This window comes from Neovison vison, chromosome 9 (genome assembly GCF_020171115.1).
Source record: "Neovison vison isolate M4711 chromosome 9, ASM_NN_V1, whole genome shotgun sequence".
Taxonomy (NCBI): domain Eukaryota; kingdom Metazoa; phylum Chordata; class Mammalia; order Carnivora; family Mustelidae; genus Neogale; species Neogale vison.
In genome coordinates, this window is record NC_058099.1 from 77,328,234 (window position 1) to 77,350,082 (window position 21,849).

A 21,849-nucleotide genomic window follows, 5' to 3' on the forward strand; every position below is an offset into this window, starting at 1 on the left:
TAGTTTTCCAAACCATATAAAATTGAAGATGCCCATAACCCATAACCCGGTATTTTTACTCCTGAGTACATGCTCTGTGGTAATATGTGCTTATGTGGACCACTATACATATATAAGACTTTAAAGCATCATTGTTCATTAAGATCAAAACATGTAAAGAATCTAAATGTCCATCAACCATGAAATGAACAACAAACTATGGCAAATTTAGTCAATGGAATACTAATCAGCATTGAAAGTGACTGACTTACTGTTATCAGGAACAACATGATTCCATATAAAGTTCAAAAACAAGCAATATTAAACGCATTTAGAGATGCATGCATAGCTTGACAGGCAATAAAATCAAAGAGATTATCACAAAAAGTTCAAATAATCACATCTCTAATGAAGAAAAGAAAAGCATGGAATCCTCTGGGGTGCTAGCAGAGTTCTCTTACCTTGATAGTAACTTATAAGCATGTCATTTCATAATTATTCTTCAGGCTGTATATATGCTTTGTATGTTCTCAACATGGATAGATCTAAGGATCTTATGTTAAGTGAAATAAGTCAGACTGGGAAAGACAAATATGATATGATTTCACTCGTATGTGGAACTGAATAAAACAAATGAATAAAGAAACAAACAAAAAGCAGAATCAGACCTGCAAATACAGAGAACAAACTGATGGTTGCCAAGGAGAGTGGGGTGGAGAGATGGGCAAAGTGGGTGAAGGGCAGTGGGAGATACAGGCTTCTACTTACGGAATGAGTAAGTCACAGGAATAAAAGGCACAGCATAGGGAATATAGCCAATGATACACTAATAGTAATGTATGTTGACAGATGGTAGCTACACTTGTAAGCACAGCATTACATGTAGAGAAGTTGAATCACTATGTTGTACACCTGAATCAATAGTTGCGTGTCAAATATACTCAATTTAAAAATTCAAACAACAAAAACTTAGAATTGGGCTTTCCTTATGCAAGTATGAAAGAAAAGTTATTTCTTAAAAAGATGCTATTTACAGAAGCAACAAAATATTATAAGGTACCTAAAGATCTAACAGAAGTTATGCAGAAACTTAATGGAACAGATTGTAAAATTTTATTGAAAGGCAAAGATGACCTACATAGATACAAAGACATGCTGTTTGTGTGGATAAGAAGCTTTATTATACGGAAAGTAACAGTTTTCCCCAAATTGTTTTTGCATTTCCAATGAAAATCCTAAAAGCTTCCCCCCGCCAAGAACTCAGCAAATTACTAATATAGAAGAACAAAGGCTAAAAAACAGCGAAGAGCTCCTAAGGAAGAACCCATATTTAATATATTACCTGTCATTCACCAAGATTCCACATATGCAGTGGTCTATTTTTTAATCTCTCTGTATTTTTCAGTGGTTGATTTGTTCCTGTGCTAATTCCACAGTGTGCGTATTACTTAACATCATGTCTTATACGTGGAAAAGCAAGGGACAGTTGTTAGTCATATTGGGAAAAACCAAATTGGATCTCAGTCCTTCATCACACATTCAAATCTGTTCCACTAGATTAAATACTTCTGTGTGAAAGGCAATTGTACAGCCCTTAGAACTAGAAAATTCGGAATTTATTTGTGATGGTCTAGGTAGGGATTTTTTTAACGAAAAAATTTTTAGGCAGAATCAAAATATTATGCAATATCAATAAGAATGTAAAAAGAGGCACAATTGAGAGAACATATTTTCAAAACACAACTCATATTATTATTCAAACACAGAAAGAACGCCTATCACGTGGTTAAAAAGGAGATGGTTGGGGGTGCCTGGGTGGCTCATCCCAGGGTTCTGGGATTGAGCCCCATATCACGCTCCCTGCTTGGCGGGAAGCCTGCTTCTCCTTCTCTCACTCCCCCTGCTTGTGTTCCTCTCTCGCTGTGTCTCTATCGAATAAATAAATAAAATCTTTTTTTTAAAAAAAAGGTGGTTGTCTTGTTTTCTTGCTGTCTCAAAGGATAGAAAATTTTAAATGTAGTTAAGAGACATCAAGCATTTTACAAAATCAAGCATTTTTCAAAAACCATAAAAATGTCTAACTTCGTAAGTAAAATTTTTTTATAAATAATTTTTTAAATTAAAAAAAAACTCCAAAACTCATGTGAAATGACTGTTTTTCCACAAGTAAGTGAAACCATATAATAATTAATCTTCTCTGCTTGACTTATTTCACTCAGCATAATCTCCCCTAGCCCTGTCCATGTTGATACAAAAGTTGGGTATTCATCCTTCTGAGGAATAACATGGAGGACATTAGAAGGAAAGGAAGAGTGAATTGAGGGAAATTGGAGGGGGAGATGAACTATGAGAGACTGTGGACTCTGAGAAACAAACAGCGTTTTGGAGGAGAAGGGGTTGGGGGTTTGGGTGAGCCTGGTGGTGGGTATTAAGGAGGGCACATATTGCATGGAGCACTGGGTATGGTGCATAAACAATGAATCTTGGAACACTGAAAAAATTAAATTAAAAAATAAAAATGAATATTGTTTAGTGACATCTAATAAAACCAATAAAATATGGAAATACTAAACACTAAATTCATGTTAACAGTTACTCTTACAGTAGGGCACAAGGTCCTAGAAATGTTCTAGTTTTTAAGTAAAATGGTGCTATCATGGATGTTCTTTTAAAAAAAGTCTTATTGCGTTATAATTTACATATTATAAAATTCACCCTTTGTTAAGTATATAATTCAGTACAGTAGCTTATAATGAATTTGAAAAAACTGCAACCATAACCATAGTCCATTTTTAAGATTTGTCCATGTTACATTATAGTATGTGTCAATAGTCCATCTCACTTCATTGCTGAATAGCATTTCATTGTGTGAATGTTGTTTTTTCAACAAGTGGTGGGATTTGCTGTGAATTTCATACCTGTCTTTGTGTAGATACTTGTTTCATTTCTCTTAGGTGGATACTTAGTGAAATTGCTGCATCATATGGTCAAGCTGTTTTCCAGAGTGTACCATTTTTCATTCCCACAAGTGATGTGTGAGGGTTCCAGTTTCTCCACATCCCTGCTAACACTTGATATTGTTTCTTGTTTTGATTATAGCCATACTAGTGGGTACATAGTGTATCTTGTTTTAATTTGCATTTTCCTATGACTAGTGATTTTGAGCCATCTTTTCATGCACTCATCAGCCAGTCTTTATGTCTTCTTTGGTGAAACGTCTATTCACATATTTTGTCCATTTTTAAAGTGTGTCATCTTTTTTTTTTTTTTGGAGATTCCTTTACACATTCTGGATACAAGTTCTTTTTTTAAAAATTTTATTTATTTATTTTGACAGAGAGAGATCACAAGTAGGCAGAGAGGCAGGCAGAGAGAGAAGGGGAAGCAGGTTCCCTGCTGAGCAGAGAGCCCAATGTGGGGCCCGATCCCAGGACCTTGAGACCATGACCTGAGCTGAAGGCAGTCTTTTAACACACTGAGCCACCCAGGCGCCCCTGAATACATGTTCTTTACCAAATATATGAGTTGTAAATATTCTTTCACAGGATGTGATCTGCCTTTTTTTTTTTTAAGATTTTATTTATTTGAGAGTATGTGCTCACACAGGTGGGGGAGGGGCAGAGGGAAACTGAGAAGCAGAATCCCCACTGAGCAGGGAGCCCAATGTGGGGCTTGATGCTAGGACCCCAAGATGATGACCTGAGCCAAAGGCAGACGCTTAACCCACTGAGCCACCCAGGTGCCCTGCCTTTTTATTTTCTTAATGTTGTCTTTTGAAACATAAAAGTTTCTAATTCTGATGAAGTCTAGATTATCATTTTTTTTCTTTTAGGGATTGTGCTTTTGGTATTCGTTTAATAACACTTGCCTAACCCAGGTGCACAATGATTTATCCTAGAAGTTTTATAGTTTTAGTTATTCCTTTAAAGTCTATGATCCATTTTTTTAAATAGTTTGCATTTTAAAGATTTTATGTATTTATTTGACAGAGAGAAATCACAAGTAGATGGAGAGTCAGGCAGAGAGAGAGAGGGAAGCAGGCTCCCTGCTGAGCAGGGAGCCCGATGCGGAACTTGATCCCAGGACCCTGAGATCATGACCTGAGCCGAAGGCAGCGGCTTAACCCACTGAGCAACCCAGGCGCCTCGATCCATTTTTTAATTGTGGCAAAATACCCCTAACATAAAGCTTACCATCTTGACCATTTTTAAGTGTATAGTTCAGTGGTATTAGCTGCATTCATACTGTTGTGCAGCAGCATCACCATCCATCCCTGTAACTTTGCATCTTGTAAATAAGAAAATCTATATTTACTAAATAATAACTCCCCATTCTTCTATCTCCACAGCCCATGACAAGCACCATTCTATTCTGTCTCTATGACTAACTACTCTAAGTACCTCATATAAGTAGAATCACATACAGTATTTGTCTTTTTGTGACTGACTTATTTCACTTAGCATAGCATCTTCAAGTTTCTCCCATGTTATACATTATTGCAGAATGTCCTTTTTAAGGCTGAGTAATATTCCATTGTATACTTTTGCTTATCCATTCATCTGTTAGTGGTCACTTGGGTTGCTTCCATGCTCTAGCTCGTGAATGATGCTGTGTGAACATGGCTGTACAAATATCTCTGTGACCCTGCTTCCAGTTGTCTTGGGAATACACCCAGAAGTGGAGTTGCTGGATCATGTGGTAATTCTACTTTTAATTTTTTGAGGAATAGTCATGCTGTTTTACACAGTGGCTGTACTACATTCCCATGAACAGTGTGCTAAAGTTCAGATTTCTCCACATCCTTGCCTGCGCTTGTTTTCTGAACAGCACCATTCTAATGGATAAGACGTGGTAACTTATTATAGTGGGTTTTTTTGTTGTTGTTGTTGTTGTTTGTTTTTGAGAGAAAGTGCACGTGCATATTCAGGCCAGGGATAGGGCAGAGGGAGGGAGGGAGAGAATCTTAAGTGGGCTTTGTATATGAGGCTCAATTTTAGGGCCCTGAGGTCATGATCTGAGCTGAATCAAGAGTTGGATGCTTAATTCATTGAGCCACCCATGTGCCCCTCATTGTACTTTTGGTTTGCATTTCCCTAATCATTAGTGATGGTGAACATTTTTTCATGTGCTTATTGGCACATGATACTAGCTTATTGATACTAGCTCTTTAAATATTTGGTAGAATTCACCAGTGAAACAGTCAGGTCCAGGGCTCTTCTTTGTTAGGAGAGTTTTTATTACTGATAAAATCTCTTTAGTAGTTATAGGCCTATTCAGATTTTCTATTTTCATGATTTAGTCTTGGTAGGTTTTTGTTTCTAGGTATTTGTCTGTTTCATATAGGTTATCCAGTTTATTTGGCATGCAGTTGTTTATAGTACTTTCTTATAATCCTATTTCTGTAGAACCAGTTGTGATGTCCCCATTTCCATTTGTGACTTTAGTAATTCGAGTCTTTTCTTCATGCTTCTAGCTCAAGATTTGTCAATTTTGTTAACCTCTTTGAAGAACCAACTTTTGGATTCTTTAATTTTCTCTGATATTTTTCTATTCTCTGTTTTGTGTACCTGTTCTAATTTTTATCATTTCCTTCCTTCTGCTAGCTTTGGGTTTAGTTTTTTCTTCTTTTTCTAGTTCCTTAAGTTGTAAAGTTGAGTTGTTGCTTTGATTTCCCTTAGCACTGCTTTTGCTGCATTCTTTAAGTTTTAGTGTGGTGTGTTTGGGTTTTCATTTGTCCCTAAGTATTTTTCTAATTTCCCTTGTGATTTTGTTCTTGATCCATTGGTTTAAAACTATGTTGTTTAATTTCTGTAATTTTGTAAATTATCCACCTAATGTTGGTTTCTAACTCTTTCCCATTGTCAGAGAATATACTTTGTATAATACCTTTTAAAATCTATTGAGACTTCATGTGTGGTCCTATATGTGGGCTCTTCTGGAAAATATCCCAAGTGCCCTTGAAAAGAATGTGTATATTATTATGGTTGAGAAGTGTTCTATATGTATTTGATAGATCTCGTTGGTTTACTGTATTAAATTCTTTACTTCCTTACTTCTGTCCGGTTATTCTCTTCATTGATTTGAGTGGGGTATTAAAGTCTCTACTACTATTGAACTGCCTATTTCTCCAGTTCTGTTAGGTTTTTCTTAATATATCTTTATGGTCTGTCATTGCATATGTAAATATTAATAATTGTTATATTTTCTTGCTATGTTAAACCCTTTATTAAAATGTAATGTCTGTCTTTGTCTCTTGTAACCTTTTTTGATTTTAAAGTCTCTTTTGACTAATATTAGCATAGTCACTCCAGCTCTCTTTTGGTTAATATTTGCACAGAATATCTTTTTCCACTCCTCACTTTCAACCTGTTTGTGTCTTTTGATCCCACGTGAGTCTCTGGTAGAGACCATATAGTTGGATGTTTGTTTTTATTCATTCTGCCAATCTATGTCTTTTGATTAGGGAGTTTAATCCATTTTACATTTAAAGTAATTATGGCTAATGAGGAACTTCTATCAGTGTGCTGTTTGCTTTTAAAATGCCCTATAGCTTTGTTATCCCTCATTTCCTGCATTACTCTTTTCTTTTGTGTGTAGTTGATTTTTTGTAGTGAAATGTTTAAATTCCTTTCTTGTTTCCTTTTGTGTATATTCTTTGGTTATTTTCTTTGTGATTACCATGAGGATTAAATTTAATATCCTATTATAACACTCTAATTTGAATTTACAGCAGCATAACTTCATTAACATACAAAACTCTGCTCCTTTACACTGCCATCCCTAGCCCTTTCAGTTGTTGATGTTACAAAATAACACCTTCATACATTGTGTGCCCCAAAACATAAACTAATGATTATTTTAAGTGCATTAGTCTCCTAAATTATATAGGAAACAAGATTTGGAGTTACAAGCCAAAGTTACAGTAATACTACCTTTTACACTAATTTTTTTTCATTAAATGTATTAATCTTTTAAATCATGTCAAAAACAAAAAATATGATTAAATGTCATTGTTGTGGTAATATCAACTTTTATAACTGCCCATATATTTACCTTTATATAGATGTATATTTCTCTCTATGGCTCTGAGATACTGTCTAATGACTGTCCTTTCCACCTTGCCAGGACTCCCTTGGGCATTTCTTGCAGAGCAGTTCTAGTGTTCACAAACAGCATCAGTTTTTATTTATCTGGGAATGTCTCAATTTCTCCTTCAATTTTTTTAAAGATTATATTTTTTATTAGAGCATGAGCAGGGGTGGGGCAGGGGTAAAAGAGAGAGAGAATTTCAAGCAGACTCCGCACTGAGTGTGGAGCCAGGTGCAGGGCTCCATCCTAAGACCACAAGATCATGACCTTAGGGAAGTCAGACATTTAAGTGACTGGGCCACACAGGCACCCCTCCATTTTTGAAGGACAGTTTTCCCACGTATAAAATAATTGGTTCAAAGGTTTTTATCTTTTAGCATTCAAATATATTGGCCCATGTCTGCTGGGTGCCAAAGTATCTGAAGAGAAATCTGCTAATGGTCTTAGTAAATATCCCTTGTATGTGATAATTCACTTCTTTTCACTGGTTTTAGGATTTTTTTTCTTTGTGTTTGTCTTTTGAAAATTTGTCTTGTTTTTTTAAGAGTTACTTATTAGAGAGAGGGAGGAGAGCTGGGAAGGGACAGAGGGAGAGAATCTCAAGCAGATTCCCTGCTGATCTCAGAGCTCAATGCAGGGCTCAGTCCCACAGCCCATGAGATCATGATCTGAGCTGAAACCAAGAGTCTGACACTCAACTGACTGAGCCACCAAAGTGGCCCTTGAAGGTTTGTTTATAATGGGTCTTGGAGTGGCTTTCTCTCAGTTCATCTTAATGTGGAAGCTTCTTTGAGCTTTTTAAATGTTTATACTCATGTGTTTCATCAAATTTGGGAAGTTTTCTGCTACATATTTTCCCGTTTCATTTAAATTCAAATTAGTTAGCATATTGTGTAGTATTGGTTTCAGGAGCAAAATTTAGTTATTCATCACTTACATGTAACACCCAGTGGTCATCATAAGTGCCCTCCTTAATGCCCATTGACCATTTAGCCCATCCCCCCCACCTGCCTAATTTCCAGCAACCCTCAGTTTGTTCTCTATAATTAAGAGTCTATTTTATTTGAGGGGGGAGTACATGAGCAGGGGGAGGGGCAGAGGGTGAAGCAGGCTCCCCACTGATCGGGGAACCCAACATAGGGCTCAATCCCAGGCCGCTGAGATCATGACCTGAGCCAAAGATAGACACTTAACCTAACTCAGCCACCCAGGTGCCCCAGTTAAGAGTTTTTTATGGTTTGCCTCCCTATCTGTTTTTATCTTTTTTTTTTTTAAGATTTTATTTATTGACAAAAAGGGTGAGTAGGGGGAGGGGCAGAGGGAGAGGGAGAAAATCTCAAGCAGACTCCACATTGAGTGCAGAGCCAATGTGGGGCTCAATCCCTTGACCCTGAGATTAGGACCTGAGCCAAAACCAGGAATCTGACATTTAACCAACAGACCCACCCAGGTGCCCCTCGATTTTTATCTTATTTTATTTTTCCTCCCTTCTGTATTCATCTGTTTTGTTTCTAAAATATCATATATGAGTGAAATCATATGGTATTTGTCTTTCTCTAATTGACTTATTTTGCTTAGCATGATATACTCTAGTTCCATCCATGTTGTTGCAAATGGCAAGATTTCATTCTTTTTTTTTTTTAAAGATTTTATTTATTTATTTGACAGACACATTACAAGTAGACAGAGAGGCAGGCAGAGAGAGGAAGGGAAGCAGGCTCCCCGCTGAGCAGAGAGCCCAATGAGGGACTTGATCCCCGGACCCTGGGATCATGACCTGAGCCGAAGGCAGAGGCTTTAACCCACTGAGCCACCCAGGTGCCCCAAGATTTCATTCTTTTTGATGGCCAAGTAATATCCATACACATACACACATATACATTCATATATACACACACACACACATGCACACATACACACCACATATTCTTTTCTTTATTGATTCATCAGTTGTTGGGCATTTGGGCTCTTTCCATAATTTGGCTATTGTTGATAGTGCTGCTGTAAACATTGGGGTGCATGTACCATTTCGAATTAGTACTTTTGTATTTAGATAAATACCTCATAGTGCAATTGCTGGGTTGCAGTGCAGTTCTATTTTTAACTTTTTGAGGAACCTCCATACTGTTTTCTACAGTGGCTGCACCAGTTCCCATTCCCACCGATAGTGTAAAATTTTCTTACTAAGACTTTTCTTCTCTTTCTCCACATCCTTGCCAACCTCTGTTGTTTTCCCGAGTTGTTAATTTTAGCCATTCTGACAGGTATGAGATGGTATCTTACCATGGTTTTGATTTGTATTTCCTTGATGAGTGACACTGAGCATTTTTATATGGTCTGTTAGCCATTTTTATGTCTTCTTTGGAGAAATGTTAGTTCATGCCTTCTGCCCATTTTCATAACTGGATTATTTATTTTTTCATTTTTTATTTTATGATTTTTTAAGATTTTATTTATTTGACACAGAGAGAGAGAGAGAGAGATCACAAGTAGGCAGAGCAGCAGGCAGAGAGAGAGGGGGAAACAGGCTCCCTGCTGAGTAGAGAGCCTGATGTGGGCCTCGATACAAGGACCCTGAGACCATGACCTGAGCGGAAGGCAGAGACTTAACCCACTGAGCCACCCAGATACCCTGGATTATTTATTTTTTGAGTGTTGAGTTTGATGAGTTCTTTATAGATTCTGGGTACTAGCCCTTTATCTGATATGTCATTTGCAAATATCTTCTCACGTTTTGTCAGTTGCCTTTTAGTTTTGTTCATTGTTTCCTTCTTGTGCAGAAGCTTTCTATCTTAATAAAGCCCCAGTATTTCATTTTTGCTTTTGTTTCCCTTGACTATGGATATATGTCTAGTAAGAAGTTGCTGTGGCCAAGGTCAGAGAGGTTGCTGCCTGTGCTCTCCTTTAGGATTTTGATGGTTTCCTGTGGATATTTCCGTCTTTCATCCATTTTGAATTTATTGTTGTGTGTGGTGTAAAAAAAGTTGAGCCACTATTTCTTTTTAATTTATTTATTTTTATTTATTTGACAGACAGAGATCACAAGTAGGCAGAGAGGCAGGCAGAGAGAGAAGGGGAAGCAGGCTCCCTGCTGAGCAGAGAGCCCGATGCAGGGCTCGATCCCAGGACCCTCAGGACCATGACCTGAGCCAAAGGCAGAGGGCCTAACCCACTAAGCCACCCAGGCGCCTGAGCCACTATTTCTTAAAATATTCTCTATGCTCTTTTCTCTCATCTCCTTCTGAGATCCCCTCACTGTGCATGTTGGTCTCCTTGATGGTATCCTAGACTCTGTTTGCTTTTCTTCATTTATTTTTCTGCCTACATAATTTTCATTGTCCTGTCTTTAGGTTCACTGATTCTTTCTTCTGCTTACTCAACTCTGCCTTTGTCATTTTAGTAGTTGTACTTTTCAAATCCAGGATTTTAAAAAAATCTTTGTAGGTTTTCTGTCTCTCGATATTTCCATTTTGTTCACACATTATTTTGTTTTTCTCCACAACTTCCTTTTATTCTTTGAGCATCTTTTTTTTTTTAAAGATTTTATTTATTTGACAGAGAGAGATTACATGTAGGCAGAGAGGCAGGCAGAGAGAGAGAGGAGGAAACAGACTCCCTGCTGAGCAGAGAGCCGATGTGGGACTCGATCCCAGAACTCTGGGATCATGACCTGAGCTGAAGGCAGCGGCTTAACCCACTGAGCCACCCAGGCGCCCCTTCTTTGAGCATCTTTATGACAGTTGTTTTAAAGCCTTTGTCTCACATAACTGCAGAAGTCTTTTTCAGGGACAGTTTCTGTTGATTTATTTTATGCCTCTCAATGGGCCATACTTCTCTATTTCTTTGAATACATTGTGATTTTTTTTTTTTTGTCAAATGCTAGATATTTAACCTAATAATGTGGAAACTCTGGAGATCAAAGTCTCCTCCTTCCTCAGGGAGTGGTGTTTTTTAATTATTTTTGTTTTTATGATTGTTATAGGTGGTCTGTGTTCCAGGTATGAACATGAGGTGTATACTTAATTTCTTAGGTCTTTTCTGAGCCCTTTTCCATAGACATGCACAGTTACTTTCTAATTTTCCCCTTATAGGCATTTGTTTTCGGATGACCTAGTTTTTGTTTTTTGTTTTTGCTTCTTATTTTTATTTTTATTTATTTACTTTTTAAAAAAGATTTTATTTATTTATTTGACAGAAATCACAAGTAGATGGAGAGGCAGGCAGAGGGAGAGAGAGGGAAGCAGGCTCCCTGCTGAGCAGAGAGCCCAATGTGGGACTCGATCCCAGGACCCTGAGATCATGACCTGAGCCGAAGGCAGCGGCTTAACCCAATGAGCCACCCAGGTGCCCTGTTTTTGCTTTTTAAAAGATTTTATTTATTTATTTGACAGAGACAGTGAGAGAGGGAACACAAGTAGAGCCAAGTGGGAGAGGGAGACGCAGGCTTCCCACCAAGCAGAGAGCCTGATGTAGAGCTCGATCCCAGAACCCTGGGATCGTGACCTGGGCCCAAGACAGACGCTCAACGACTGAGCTACCCAGGCACCCCACGATGACCTAGTTTTTAATGTCTGGGTCTCTAAAGTGAAAAAGTAAAAAATGAAGGTAGGAAAAAAGGGCACTAATGCTTTAAATCCAGTAGAAGTCACTTCAGCTGGAGGCTTGCTACAATTTGAAGAGGTATGACTACAATGGTTGCCTGCCTCTTTGTCTCTTCGCACTTCTGTGGTCAGAGCACAATCAGTAACGAGAGCAGCTTCCCTTCGTTTGGAGGACAGGGTCCTTTTTGAATACCCTAGTTCCCATAAACTGTGCAAGCTGCTCCACAAACATTCACATAGTTGCCTGCCATGTGGCTGAGTTTGGGGAATGAGTAGCTGCTACTGTGCTAAAAGCTAAAATTAACCAAAATTAACCTTCGTTTACCATTTCCATCTTGTCCTGAAAGTCGCGAGCCTTCAACAGATTTCAAAGTTCTAAAGCAGTCACATTTCTGCCAGTGCAGTTGTTGTCTAGATGAGGAGACAGATTCCTGGTGCTTCTTTATCAATCTTCTCAGAATCCTCTTTGATTCTTTTTTGAGTTAATTTTTGTGTATGGTGTGAAAAAAGCGGCCACATTCACTTTTTGGAATGTGTATATCCAGTTCTCCTAACACAACTTGTTGAAAACACTCTTGTTTCCTTAACGAAGTACCTTATTCATTTGTAAAAAGTAAACTGAGCAGGGGCACCTGGGTGGCTTAGTCAGTTAAATGTCTGCCTCCGGCTCAGGTCATGGACTAAGGGTCCTGCAATCAGGCCCCATGTTGAATGGGGAGCCTGCTTTTCCCTCTCCCTCTGTCCTTTTCCCCTGCTTATGCTCTCTCTTTCTCAATAAATAAGTACAATCTTTGGGGGGAAAAAACTGACCATAGATGTGCAGGCTTATGTCTAAACTCTCAAGTATGTTCCAGTAATCTGTAAGGCTATACTTACACAAATACCATACTGTCTTTTTTGCTGTTTACTTGGCACATAATAGATTTCAGTATTTGAATTACATTGAAATTGAATTGGCCCAACTTTTTAAAGAATATGTGTTCTTACATTTGCCACTTTTTTGTCTTTTGGGGGTGGGTGTTTTAGGGGGAATTGTGGGTAATTTGTTTTTGCTGCTTTTCTCCCTAGTTTCTCATCAAACTGTCTTTTGAAAAATTCTGTTCTTACTCTATAAAGAAATTTTCTGCCTCGCTGAAAAATACCCAAGGGCGGAGTACCTTTGGGATGGGCATGCTGGTGATGGTAGTATCAATCACATAACAGAGGACACTGGCCGGAATTGCACTCTTTAAAGAAGTGAAATCCAGAGGCCAGTTAGTTGCCATCCTGTTATTCCTTCCATAGAAGCTTAGCACTGTGTTTTTTTTTTTTTAATTTATTTTTTATTTATTTTCGGCATAACAGTATTCATTATTTTTGCACCACACCCAGTGCTCCCTGCAATCCGTGCCCTCTATAATACCCACCACCTGGTTCCCTGACCTCCCACCCCCCCCACCACTTCAAACCCCTCAGATTGTTTTTTAGAGTCCATAGTCTCTCATGGTTCACCTCCCCTTCCAATTTCCCCCAACTCCCTTCTCCTCTCTAGCTCCCCATGTCCTCCATGCTATTTGTTATGCTCCACAAATAAGTGAAACCATATGATAATTGACTCTCTCTGCTTGACTTATTTCACTCAGCATAATCTCTTCCAGTCCCGTCCATGTTACTACAAAAGTTGGGTATTCATCCTTTCTGATGGAGGCATAATACTCCATAGCATATATGGACCACATCTTCCTTATCCATTCGTCCGTTAAAGGGCATCTTGGTTCTTTCCACAGTTTGGCAACCGTGGCCATTGCTGCTATAAACATTGGGGTACAGATGGCCCTTCTTTTCACTACATCTGTATCTTTGGGGTAAATACCCAGGAGTAGAAGCTTAGCACTGTTTTAAGCATTGTTGTAATTATTATTTAAAGTGAAATCTTACTAGAATGTACTGGACATATTTTATGAAGCAGTAGACTTTGAGTTGTATGTGTAGCACTTAGCAATGGAATAACTCATGGGCAAGTTATTTAACTTTAGTGTATCCTTAATTACTTGTAATTAAGGATAATAATATTTCTTGTAATTGTAATTAAGGATAATAATAATTCTTGCACTATCAACCTCTTATGATGTTAGTGAGAGTCAAAGTGATGCTTTACGTGAGTGCTTTGCAAAATACAATGTGCTGCACAAATATTTTTAATATTTGTTTATTAAGAAGTGATCCACATTTTTGTTTCTTTCAAATACTTTCTAAGATAATATATAGGGAAAGGAATTTGAACTTTTGGATCATTTGCTTACAAATACAGTTAAAATGAGTAAAGTTTGAGTGTTATAGTTCAAGACTGTTGGACATATATGAAACTAATGAGAGTAAGAAGAGTATTTTCTTCAGTCTCTCTATTTTTTTAAAAGATTTATTTGAGAGAGAGAATGGGTATGGGGGAGAGAGAGAGAGACTATCTCAAGCAGACTCTGCTAAGCACAGAGCCCAGCACTGGGCTCAGTCTTACAACTCTGAGATCATGACCTGAGCTGAAACCAAGAGTCAGACACTTAACTGACTGCACCCAGGCACCCCTTTCATTCTCTCTGTAACAAGAAGTTGGAGAAGAAATGCTACCTTAATTGAGAACATGTACAATATCTAATTTAATGTAATTGAGTAGGTTGTGATAAAATCTTATCTCTTTATCATGAGTATGTAGAATTTATGTAGAAAATATTTTTTAAATGTAATGTGCAAGATGGAGCAATACAGAACTACATTAGTCAAGGCAGTGTGGTATGGCATAAGAGTAGACCTGTAGGTTGACAGAACCGAATTGAATCCAGAAAGAAACTCTTAAATTTATGGTCAGTTGATTTTGTACAAGAATGCCAAGACAACTTGGTGGGGAAGAAATAATCTTCTCAACAAATAATGCTGGATATCCACATGCCAAAGAATAAGTTTAGACCCTTTGTTCACCCCAAACACACAAAAAAATTACTCAAAGTGGATTATAGACCTGAATGTCTAAAAGAGCTAAAATGATAAAGCTCTTAGAAGAAATTATAAGAGTAAATTTTCAGAACTTTGAGTAAAGTAGTAGTTTCTTGCATAAATTGGACATTGTCAACATTCAGAAATTTTGTAATACAAAGGACACTACCAAGAATGTGAAAGGATGGGGCACCTGGGTGGGTCAGTCGGTTAAGTGCCTGCCTTTGGCTCAGGTCGTGATCCCAGAGTCCACATCAGGCTTCCTGCTCAGTGGGGCGTCTATTTCTCCTTCTCCCTCTCTCTCTCTCCCTCCCCCGCTCATGCTGGCACTCTCTCTCCCCCTCAAATAAATAGATAAAATCTTAAAAAAAAAAAAAAGGAACATGAAAGGAAAACCCACAGTGGGAGAAAATATTTCCCAACCATATATTTGATGAGACTTGTATCTAGGATATATAAAGCACTCTTAAAACCTAAAAGTAGAAAACAAATCCAGTTAAAAAGTGGGCAAAGGATCTCAGTAGACATTTTTCCAAAAAGATATAAAAATATCCAATAAGCACATGAAAAGATGCTCAGCACCATTAACCATAGGGAAATGCAGCTAAAAGCCACAGTGAGATACCACTTGACCCTCACTTGGATGGCTGTGATCAATAAAGATAGATAAAGGCAAGTGTTGGTGAGAATGTGAAGAAATTAGAACCTTCACATGCTACTGATAGAACTGTAAAATGGTGCAGCCACTTTGGAAAACTATCTGTCAATTCCTCAAAAAATTAAACACAGAGTTACCATATGTGCCAGCAGTTGTACTTATACATATATACCCAAGAGAACTGAAAACATAGCCACACAAAAACTTGTTCTTGAATGTTTATAGTAGCATTATTCATAGTAGTCCAAAAGTGGAAACCACCCAAATGTCCATCAACCAATGAATGGAGATGTAAAATATCATATATCCATCATTGAGATATTATGTGCAGAATTGAAGTACTGATACATGCTATAATATAGGTGAACTTTGAAAACATTGTACTAAGTAAAAGAAACCAGTCACAAAAGACCACATACTATATGGTTTCATTTATATCAGATGTCCAGAAAAGGCAGATCTATACAGACAGACTGTAGATTAGTGTTGTGCAGGGGAAACTGAGGGGGGGGGGTAGGTATTAGGAAGAAATGGAGAATGACTGCTAAAAGTTCAGGGCTTGTTTTGGGGGTGATAAAAGGGTTATGGTTGCACAATTCTGGATATATTAAAAACCATGGAAATGTGCTTATTAAATGGGCAAATTATCCAGTAGATGGATAAATTTTTTTTTTAAATCAAGCAATACCCAACTAAAAAAAAAAAAAGAAGAAAAGGACATTTAAGAATGTGTCTCTAATGTTTATCTTCTGGAGATAGAGAAGAATCAGATGGTTGATTGTCTCCTAGTTACCATTTTTCTTTCATTCTCCAACCTTCTGGTGGCTGACTAGGTTTATTAAATGAATACACTTTTGTGTTGAATGATAGTAAATCGTAATTCATTTTTGACAGGAATTGAGTTCTCAGACTTTATCACATGATGGAGGATTCTTCAATAGACTGGAAGATGATGTTCATAAAATTCTTATTAGAGAAAAAAGAAGAGAACAGCTTACAGAATATAATGGAACAGATAATTGCGCAGCTCATGAACACAACCAGGCATGTAAAATAGAAAATTCTCTTAAAATCATAGTGAAATTAAAATGCAATTTTCCTTTTTTAAAAAAACTTAAAACAGTAGAATCCAATTATGATATAATGCTAAAGTTTTAGGATATTAGTCATTATCATGCATAGATACTTCTACTAACAAGTATGAGGTACCCCATTCATTGAATATTTATCAAGTGTGTGCTGTGTACTGTTAGGCACCAGTATAAGGGAGTGGGAAAACTGAGATGGGTGAGACTGCCCTTAGATACTCAGAGCAGTGGGGATAAGAGGAGGCAGACCTATAGAGATATCATTCAGCATGATGAAGGCTGGAGAGAGAGATTAACAATACAAATGAGGTTTTGAATAGAGACGGTACTAGCTCCCTCCTTGGGTGAATTGTGAAAGGTGTCTGAAGAATTGACATTTGGGATAGACATTGAATGATGAATAAACTGTAAGCAGAGAAATGGAGGGGCTCTATGGGAAGTGCAATAGCAGAGGTCAAGAGCTGCACAAGCCCAAGACTGAATATTCAGGAAATAGAAGGTTCTGCACTGAGATGCACAGTGTGAGGCTGGGGTGACAGGGCCAGGGAAATAGCTTGGGTTTAGATTATGAAGGTCTTTTTAAGGGGAACAAAGAAGTTGGAATTTTAACCTGTAGACCACGGGTTGCAAGCTGTTGTCCGCAAGCTAAAAATGGTATTCACATTTAAAATACATTACTCAAAAACTAAAAAGAAAGAAAAGATCTCATCAAAAGAGACCTATAAGTCTGCATTTATTTTTCTCACCACAACTGCTAGTCTTCTGTTTTATTTACCCCCCTTTTTTGGGTCTAACTTATTCTTAAGCTTGTACCTTTTCTTTACCATGTATTGACCTCCAATCCATCAATAACTTCTCAGCCTGAAATTTGTAGTGAGCAATTTCAGTGGTGTTCAGCAGTAGTGCTTTCCCTTTACCTCCTTGGTTTTCTCTTCTTCCCTTGTAGGTGCACAGCACTGGCTTCCGCAGTATTGCCCACTTTCCCTATTCTGATTTAATTCCTGGGCTGCCAGGTGTTGCTGGAAAATACATATATATTTTAAGACAATGCTACTGTTCTGTTCTGAAAATCAGTGCAATGTAACTTTTGCCAGGTCTTCATTTCCACATTACAGTCCTTTGGTTCACCTTCCTTCCTTTCTTTCTTCTTCTTTTTTTTTTTTTTAAATCAAACTATAATAAACCTACAGTGTTACATTAGTTTCAGGTGTACAATATAATGATTCAGAAATTCTGTACAATTTGACTTCGACAGATTCCTAGAGTGGCTGTTCCAAAATCTAAAAGCCCATTTCCTATCCTCCTATTCTCCAGTGGACATGACCTCTTTGTTTCATTAAGATTGATAAATTCAGTCACTCAACGAATTAAACACCCAACTGTGTTGGGTTGTATAGGACACAAAAGAAGTCAGACCCTTTTTATTCTAATGCAACAGTAAGATGGGTTTATAAATAACACTAACATAATTCTGCATGGAAATCTATTTTCAACTTAGTGGCAGGAAATCCTTGCCTGTACAAGAAGTACTTGTGAACTTTTTCCTTTCTAACATTGAATTAAATTTAATGTTTTGAAGTTTTGCCTTGACTGTCAAATTTTATGTATGATCCATGCAACAAGGTTAGCATTTATGGTTAGGATATGTGCTGCTGCTTTTTTCATCGACTATGATTCTTCTCTTTGTGGTCCATATCTTTTTTATTTTTTTAAGCCATCTCAGATTATTTTTGGATAGAAAGAATTATATTTGTGTATTTCAGCATATAGGTGTCTCATATCCTTCGTAGAACAAATCTGGGCATATAAACATTCAGTCAAGTAATGTTAATGATCTAATTAATAAAACCAAAGCAAAACCAAAAACAAAGACTTTGAATTCAATCAAACCTAATAACACAAACTACAGCTTCAGTAGCTTATCAGTTCTTTTCTATTGGGAAGAAATTACTTGCCTCTCATGTACTATTGTTAGGAGTTGCAATTAATTAGTAGTTAAGATTTTAAATTTTTATCGGAGTATGTTGTACATAGTACTCAATATATAATTGTTTTTGTACAAGGTAGAAAATGTTGTGTCTCAAAAAAGATATATTGGTAAAGTGCCATGGTAATTCACAGGAATGGAGATCGGAGATGGCTTTCTTAGGAAAAAATGGATTTTGAATTGGAATGTACAGAACAGTAGAATTTGAATATGCACAGGTGAGGGAGAAGAAACCAGAATGCTGTGAGTATGGAGGCAGTGAAGTATAAGCCAACCTAATTAAAACAGAAGGACCTTTGAGGAGAATAGTGTAAGTTTGGTAAGTTAGGTTGGAAAAGATTGTGGAGGATCAAAGGCCTGATTTATGGTTTAGTTAGTAGACACTAAAGAATTTTTGAAGGTTTTTAAGCAGAGAACAGTTTTATATGATGATAATTTCATTGCAGTGCCTAGGAAAAACTGAATGAAGTTGAAGACTAGTGTTAAGAATTTGACAGTACTCGGTATTATTAAAGACATAGAACAACAGTAGCATACTGCCGCTGGTATAGTGTAAATTAGTATAACCATTTTGGAAAACAGTTTGGTAGTGAGTTTTTATTTTTGTGTGTGTAAAGGTGCAACAGTTTTTTTTCAGCTTTATTGAGGTATAATTGAGATATAAAATTGTAAGTTACTTAAAATATACATCATAAAAAATAAAATGCGTGTCATGATGATTTGATATACATAAACATTGTGAAATGTTTCCTCCCATCTATTTAAACACATATACCATCTCACATATTTATCTTTTTTTTTTTAAGAATGTTTAAGTTCTAGCCTCTTAAAACATCAGTTAAGCAATGCAGTGTTATCAACCATAGTCACTATGGCGTACATTAGATTCTCCGACCTGATTCATCTTATAGCTGTAAGTTTGGACCATTTTACTGGCCTCTCCCTTGTTGTCCCCCAGACTCTAGCAACTGGTAGTAACTTTTCAAGTTGAAGATGGTGGGAAGACCATATGTTCTAGAAATTCTACCCTAGATTAACCCACTGAGCCACCCAGGTGCCCCATAATGTTCAAATTCTTAATCTACCTATTGGCTTATTTTCTTTTTACCTTCATGTGTCATTATATATTTCTATTGCGTATGCAAAATCTTTCATAATTAAAAAGTTAGGATTTTCTCAGAGAGTATCATTGAGTGTAATGGGGAAAAGGAAAAGATTGAGACCATTTAGGAAAATATTTCTCTCTTTCTTTATCTCCTTCCTTTCTCCATTATACTCCTTTCTCAAAGAAAGCAAGCTCTTCTTTCTGCCATGGTTAAATCCTTTTTCTTTTTTAAGGTTTTATTTATTTGTTTGAGAGAGAGAATGAGAGAGAGAGAGAGCATGAGAGGAGGGAGGTCAGCTGCAGAGCAGGGAGCCCAGTGTGGGATTCAATCCTGGGACTCCAGGATCATGACCTGAGCCAAAGGCAGTTGCTTAACCAACTGAGCCACCCAGACACCTCTAAATCCTCTTTTACTATACATTAATATACTCAGGAATTGTTAAAGGTACAAAATAAATCAACTCTAATTCACCCATTATTCTTAACATATGGTTTCATTTTTGAATGCTGATTTTAAAGGAAAATGTCACATGCATAGGTATTTTGAAAATAATTATAATAATAAGCAATTAGTTTCATAGCCCCTTTTATAAACCATGCATTATATTGTCAAGTCAATACAGTATAATTCACTTGGTCATTCATTGCCCTATTATTGAATATTTAGGTTGTATAGAATTGGTCACTTGATATTCATTGAACATCTTCCTATGTTTAATTTTTCTATGAATTATTTTCTTGAAACAAATTCATTTTTTTCTTAAAGATTTATTTATTTATTTGTCAGAGAGAGAGAGAGAGCACGAGCAGGGGCAGAGGGATAAGAGCTCCTTGCTCGGTGAGCTCTCCACACTGAGCAAGGAGCGCTATGTGGACTTGATCTCACGACCTTGAGATCATAACCTGAGCTGAAGGCGAACACTTAACTGACTGAGCCACTCAGGCATCCCCAATTTAAGATTTTATATTTTTAATAAAAAAAAGATTTTATATTTTTAAGTGATTTTTACCCAGTGTAGAGCTTGAACCCATAACCCCAAGATCAAGAGTTACATGCTCTACCCACTGAGCCAGCCAGGTACACCTCCTTAAAACAAAAATTTTTAAAAGATTTATTTATTTATTTTGTGGGGGGAGTGTGCATGAGTGGGGGGAGGGGCAGAGGGACAGGGGAAAGAGAATCTCAAGCAAACTCCCCACTGAGTGTAGAGCCTGACATGGGGCTCAGTCCCATGACCCAAGATCATGACCCTAGCAAACATCAGACACTTAACTGACTGAGCTACCCAGGTGCTCCTTGAAAAAATTCTTAAAAGATAGTAATTGAGGGTTTTGGAGGGGAAGGGGGTGGGAAGTTGAGAGAGCATGATGGTGGGTATTATGGAGGGCACGTATGCATGGAATGCTGGGTGTGGTGGGTAAACAATGAATTCTGGACCACTGGAAAGAAATTAAAAAATATTTTTTTTAAGAAAACAAAAAAGAAAAGAAAAAGGAAAAGGAAAAAAAGATAGTAATTGAATCAAAGGATATAAACATCTTCTTATCAACATTGTCTTCTAGAAGTAGGCTATGAGCTTATTACATTGTCCACGACTTTACCAGCATTGGGTAGATCATCCACTGCTCATCTTATGGACTTCAGAGCTGTTTTATTCATTGTCTTTGTGTATCTTGCTCTTTTGCTCTGTTGATACCTATACTCACTGTGTCCAAACTCATGTCCATCATTTACTCCAAACTAAGCATTTGGCTTGACTTACATCGTTTTTGTTTTTTGGTTCTGTCATTTTAGCCAGATATATAGACTCTAAACTTCCTTTTTCACTTTTCTGTTTTTGAAGGTCTGGGAGTTTTTAATTGATGAAATATTTTTCAAATCTATCTTCTATTTTCATGAGCACGTTTCTATTTTAGGTTTTCTCTCTCTTACTGGTATTATTTCAGTAATTTTTAACAACTCTTTCTGCCTCCTGCCTTCTAACGCTAGGAGTAATTTCTCTTCTACACTGCGACCAAATGACTTTTTAAAAAGCGTGACTTCTACCATGCCACACCAAGTCCTTAAACTTCAGTGTCTGGTGAATCAAGTATAGTATCCTTGCCTTGATATGTAAAGTCCTCAGGCTGTGCTTTTCAAACTGAGACTTCCCCCTCATTTAACCCATCCAGAAATCAATTTAGTAGGTTTATAGATAGGTAGTAGAAAAATACAGTAGATAATAGGGAAAAAAAGAAAAATACCAAGAGTATATGATATCTATTCGTATTTTACAAAATTTGTTTCTGTGTGTTTACATATAAGGTGCCTCGTTAGCGCAGTAGGTAGCGCATCAGTCTCATAATCTGTGTGTCTACATATACATACACAGCAT

General features: G+C 37.2%; 1 protein-coding gene across 2 annotated transcripts in view; it reads left to right on the forward strand.

The window, feature by feature from the left end:
• GKAP1 (G kinase anchoring protein 1) overlaps positions 1-21,849 on the forward strand; it is an 81,240-nt gene that overhangs the window by 43,443 nt on the left and 15,948 nt on the right. Inside the window, exon 8 of one of the 2 annotated variants that reach the window (XM_044265809.1) lies at positions 16,189-16,338. The exons of the other annotated variant lie outside the window; for it this stretch is intronic. Within the exon in view, the coding sequence (XP_044121744.1) occupies positions 16,189-16,338 (150 nt within the window). The remainder of the gene's footprint in view (positions 1-16,188; positions 16,339-21,849) is intronic. 2 annotated transcript variants of the gene reach the window in all.